Source organism: Microtus oregoni, unplaced genomic scaffold, assembly GCF_018167655.1.
Source record: "Microtus oregoni isolate MIOR12 unplaced genomic scaffold, Mior012 000091F_ref0000469, whole genome shotgun sequence".
NCBI lineage: Eukaryota > Metazoa > Chordata > Mammalia > Rodentia > Cricetidae > Microtus > Microtus oregoni.
The window spans coordinates 2,343,448-2,346,873 of NW_024544600.1; the positions used below are offsets into that span (position 1 = coordinate 2,343,448).

General features: G+C 47.7%; 1 protein-coding gene across 1 annotated transcript; it reads left to right on the forward strand.

The window, feature by feature from the left end:
* Nucleotides 1–291: 291 nt before the first annotated feature.
* On the forward strand, nucleotides 292–1,440 carry LOC121442345 (keratin-associated protein 9-1-like). The gene has a single exon (XM_041643845.1). The coding sequence runs from the start codon at nucleotides 292–294 to the stop codon at nucleotides 1,438–1,440; it is 1,149 nt and encodes a 382-aa protein (XP_041499779.1).
* The last annotated feature ends 1,986 nt before the right edge of the window (nucleotides 1,441–3,426 follow it).

Consider the following 3,426-nt stretch of genomic DNA (forward strand, 5'->3'; position numbering starts at 1 on the left):
AAGGACACAGTGAGACTAGTTGTGCCATACCCTTCCCTTTATTGAAAGTGTTCCTATGAGTTATTCTGGAGGAAGAATCAGATTAAACTTTCCAATGATGCATAGCATTGAGAAGCACTTTCTTATGAAACATGTACTGAATATAGGAATGAGGTAAACAACATCAAGGAAAAGTCCACTGATTGGTCCAAACCTTGAAGAACTGGCATATAAAAGGTCCAGGATGCAAGAACTCTCCATATTGTAGAAAACTACCCTGTTGACAGGAACTGTCCAATCACTCCTGACACCATGGCCAATTCCTGCTGCTCTCCTTGCTGCCAGCCTTCCTGCTGCAGCACTGTCTGCTGTAAGCCAGCATGTGTGACCAGCTGCTGCTGTCCACCCTGCTGCCAGCCCAGCTGCTGTGAAACCACCTGCTGCAAGACCACCTGCTGTAAGCCAACCTGTGTGACCAGCTGCTGCTGTCCACCCTGCTGCCAGCCCAGCTGCTGTGAAACCACCTGCTGCAAGACCACCTGTTGTAAGCCAACCTGTGTGACCACCTGCTGCTGTCCACCCTGCTGCAAGCCCAGCTGCTGTGAAACCACCTGCTGCAAGACCACCTGCTGTAAGCCAACCTGTGTGACCAGCTGCCTCTGTCCACCCTGCTGCCAGCCCAGCTGCTGTAAAACCACCTGCTGCAAGACCACCTGTTGTAAGCCAACCTGTGTGACCAGCTGCTGCTGTCCACCCTGCTGCCAGCCCAGCTGCTGTGAAACCACCTGCTGCAAGACCACCTGTTGTAAGCCAACCTGTGTGACCACCTGCTGCTGTCCACCCTGCTGCAAGCCCAGCTGCTGTGAAACCACCTGCTGCAAGACCACCTGCTGTAAGCCAACCTGTGTGACCAGCTGCTGCTGTCCACCCTGCTGCCAGCCCAGCTGCTGTAAAACCAACTGCTGCAAGACCACCTGTTGTAAGCCAACCTGTGTGACCAGCTGCTGCTGTCCTCCCTGCTGCCAGCCCAGCTGCTGTGAAACCACCTGCTGCAAGACCACCTGCTGTAAGCCAACCTGTGTAACTAGCTGCTGCTGTCCACCCTGCTGCCAGCCCAGCTGCTGTAAAACCACCTGCTGCAAGACCACCTGTTGTAAGCCCACCTGTGTGACCAGCTGCTGCTGTCCACCCTGCTGCAAGCCCAGCTGCAGTAAAATTATCTGCTGCAAGACCACCTGCTGTAAGCCCACCTGTGTGACTAGCTGCTGCTGTCCACCCTGCTGCCAGCCCAGCTGCTGTGAAACCACCTGGTGCAAGACCACTTGCTGTAAGCCAACCTGTTTGACCAGCTGTTGCTGCACACCCTTCTGCCAACCCAGCTGTTGTGAAATCTGCTACTGCCAGCCCTGCTGCTGCCAGCCCTGCTGCTGTGAGCCCTGTTCCTGCCCAACCTGCTGTTAAAACACCTGCTATAAACCAATGCATGAAACCACATAGGGAATCTAGTCCTGCTGCTGTGACTCCAGCTGCTGCCATGCCTACTGCTCATCAACTTTCCAACTGAACAATGCCCAATCTGTCCTTGTGCCACACCAGTCTTGCCATGTGGGCAGAAGCTCCCATCGTCCTCTGAGGCTATGACCACTTCAGAAATCTATCAGCCACCTTGATGGAATGCAAGTCCACTCACTCTCACTCTCCTTTTCTCTCTGCATGGAATCCAGTCTGCAGCTTCTCTTCTGAGCGTAGATCTTCATCTTTCCCTCTGGAGAACCAATAAAAACTCTTTAAATAAAATTATCAAAAATGTATGGGAACTTAATAAATTATGGACTGTTATTCATTCCATGTTATCAGTCATCATTACACTATGATAAATTTCTTGATAGTAAGTAGAGTCGTGTGCTCCAAAGACTTTTTATTGTGCAATATAATGAACACTCTCTTTTTTTCTCTTTCTCTCTCTCTCTCTCTCTCTCTCTCTCTCTCCTTTTTCTCTCACTTGAGCACACAGTGTTGTTACAATCCCTTTCCAGCAGGAAACATAAACAGCATCTACTCCTCCTAAGGTCCCACCCACAAACCAAAGCAGAGTCCCCCAAACGTTATCTCTGAGGAGCCAATGAGTTTATTGGGCTTCCTTACACAGCATAGATGATGGGTTGCTTACAGGAACATGGATGTGCCTCCCTGAAAAGGCTACAATGGAATGCTTTTATATAGTAAGGAATAGAGCTTTCCCAAAGCTACATCGATAAAGATCCATCTCTATTCTTCTCTATACCCTCCCAAGACTACCCACAGTTGGAGCAGAGTTGCATGCAACTGGTGGTAGGGTATAGCTGGATACATAGGACTCGTGATGCTCCCACCTCCCTGTGAGGGATGTAAACAATAATTAAGACCTGTGGGACTGTCTTTTACAAAGGGCCATGAACGTACATGCGTGTGTGCACGCACGTACACACATGCACACAAACACACTTAACCCAATAACATCTTTCATCTCTGGAATAATTGGAAGTTAACAGGCAATGGTTACCAGCTCTATGTGTCTGTTACCCCATTCCCTTGAAAACTTTCCCTATGGCTCTTACTCCAAGCCCTGGAAAAACCTTCCTGTGGTTTTCTTGCCTGACTCTGACTCAGAAACCTGTTGGAATGGAATCGCACAGCGCTGGTCTTTTTGCTGTGCTTTTTCATCCATTTACTGCTGATGGGTGTTTGCACATCTTGACTCGTGTTAATAGGATGAGCATAAACAGAGGAGTGCTACTACTTCAGCTCTTCCTGATACTGCCCTGAGGTGACCTGTGAAAATAGTTTGCCATTCTCTTAAGCAAGAAAACCCACCAATACTTGCAATTCAAGAGCTTCAAATGGACATCCACGAAACTGACTGGTGATACAGAGGTGACACTCGTAAATGTGTCTACTTCAAACACTGGAGATGAACCCAGAGTCACTGATATAAACAGTGGAGATTGACCCGATGTCATTGATCTATAGAAAATAGTAGTTTCTGCTGTTTAGGCTTTAAAATGAAAAGAGTAATGTTAATCTCAAGGAATTCCATGTAGATTTTCAGCTCATTAACTTTATCTAGGTGAACAAACTGCATAAGATAGGCCATGGTACATACTAAGTTCACAGTTGGAATAACTTGACATTCTCCCTTAAGAAGAAATACCATGAAACCCTCCCCCACCTTGCTGGGGTTTGTCTGGCTTGATCTTAGGTAGATCTTGCAAATAGGAAAAATCGGTTTTTTTTATGGATGAGGGTGCTGAGACCCTACCCATGCTCCAGTACATGACCCCCTCCCAGGAACATGCAAGCAACACCAAATGGTTTCAATGGGTATTAAATTTATTTATTTATTTATTTTGGTTTTTCGAAACAGGGTTTCTCTGTGGCTTTGGAGCCTGTCCTGGAACTAGCTCTGTA

Excerpts from the sequence above, each read along its gene's own strand:
- LOC121442345 (XM_041643845.1), top strand. The coding sequence starts at position 292 with ATGGCCAATTCCTGCTGCTCTCCTTGCTGCCAGCCTTCCTGCTGCAGC.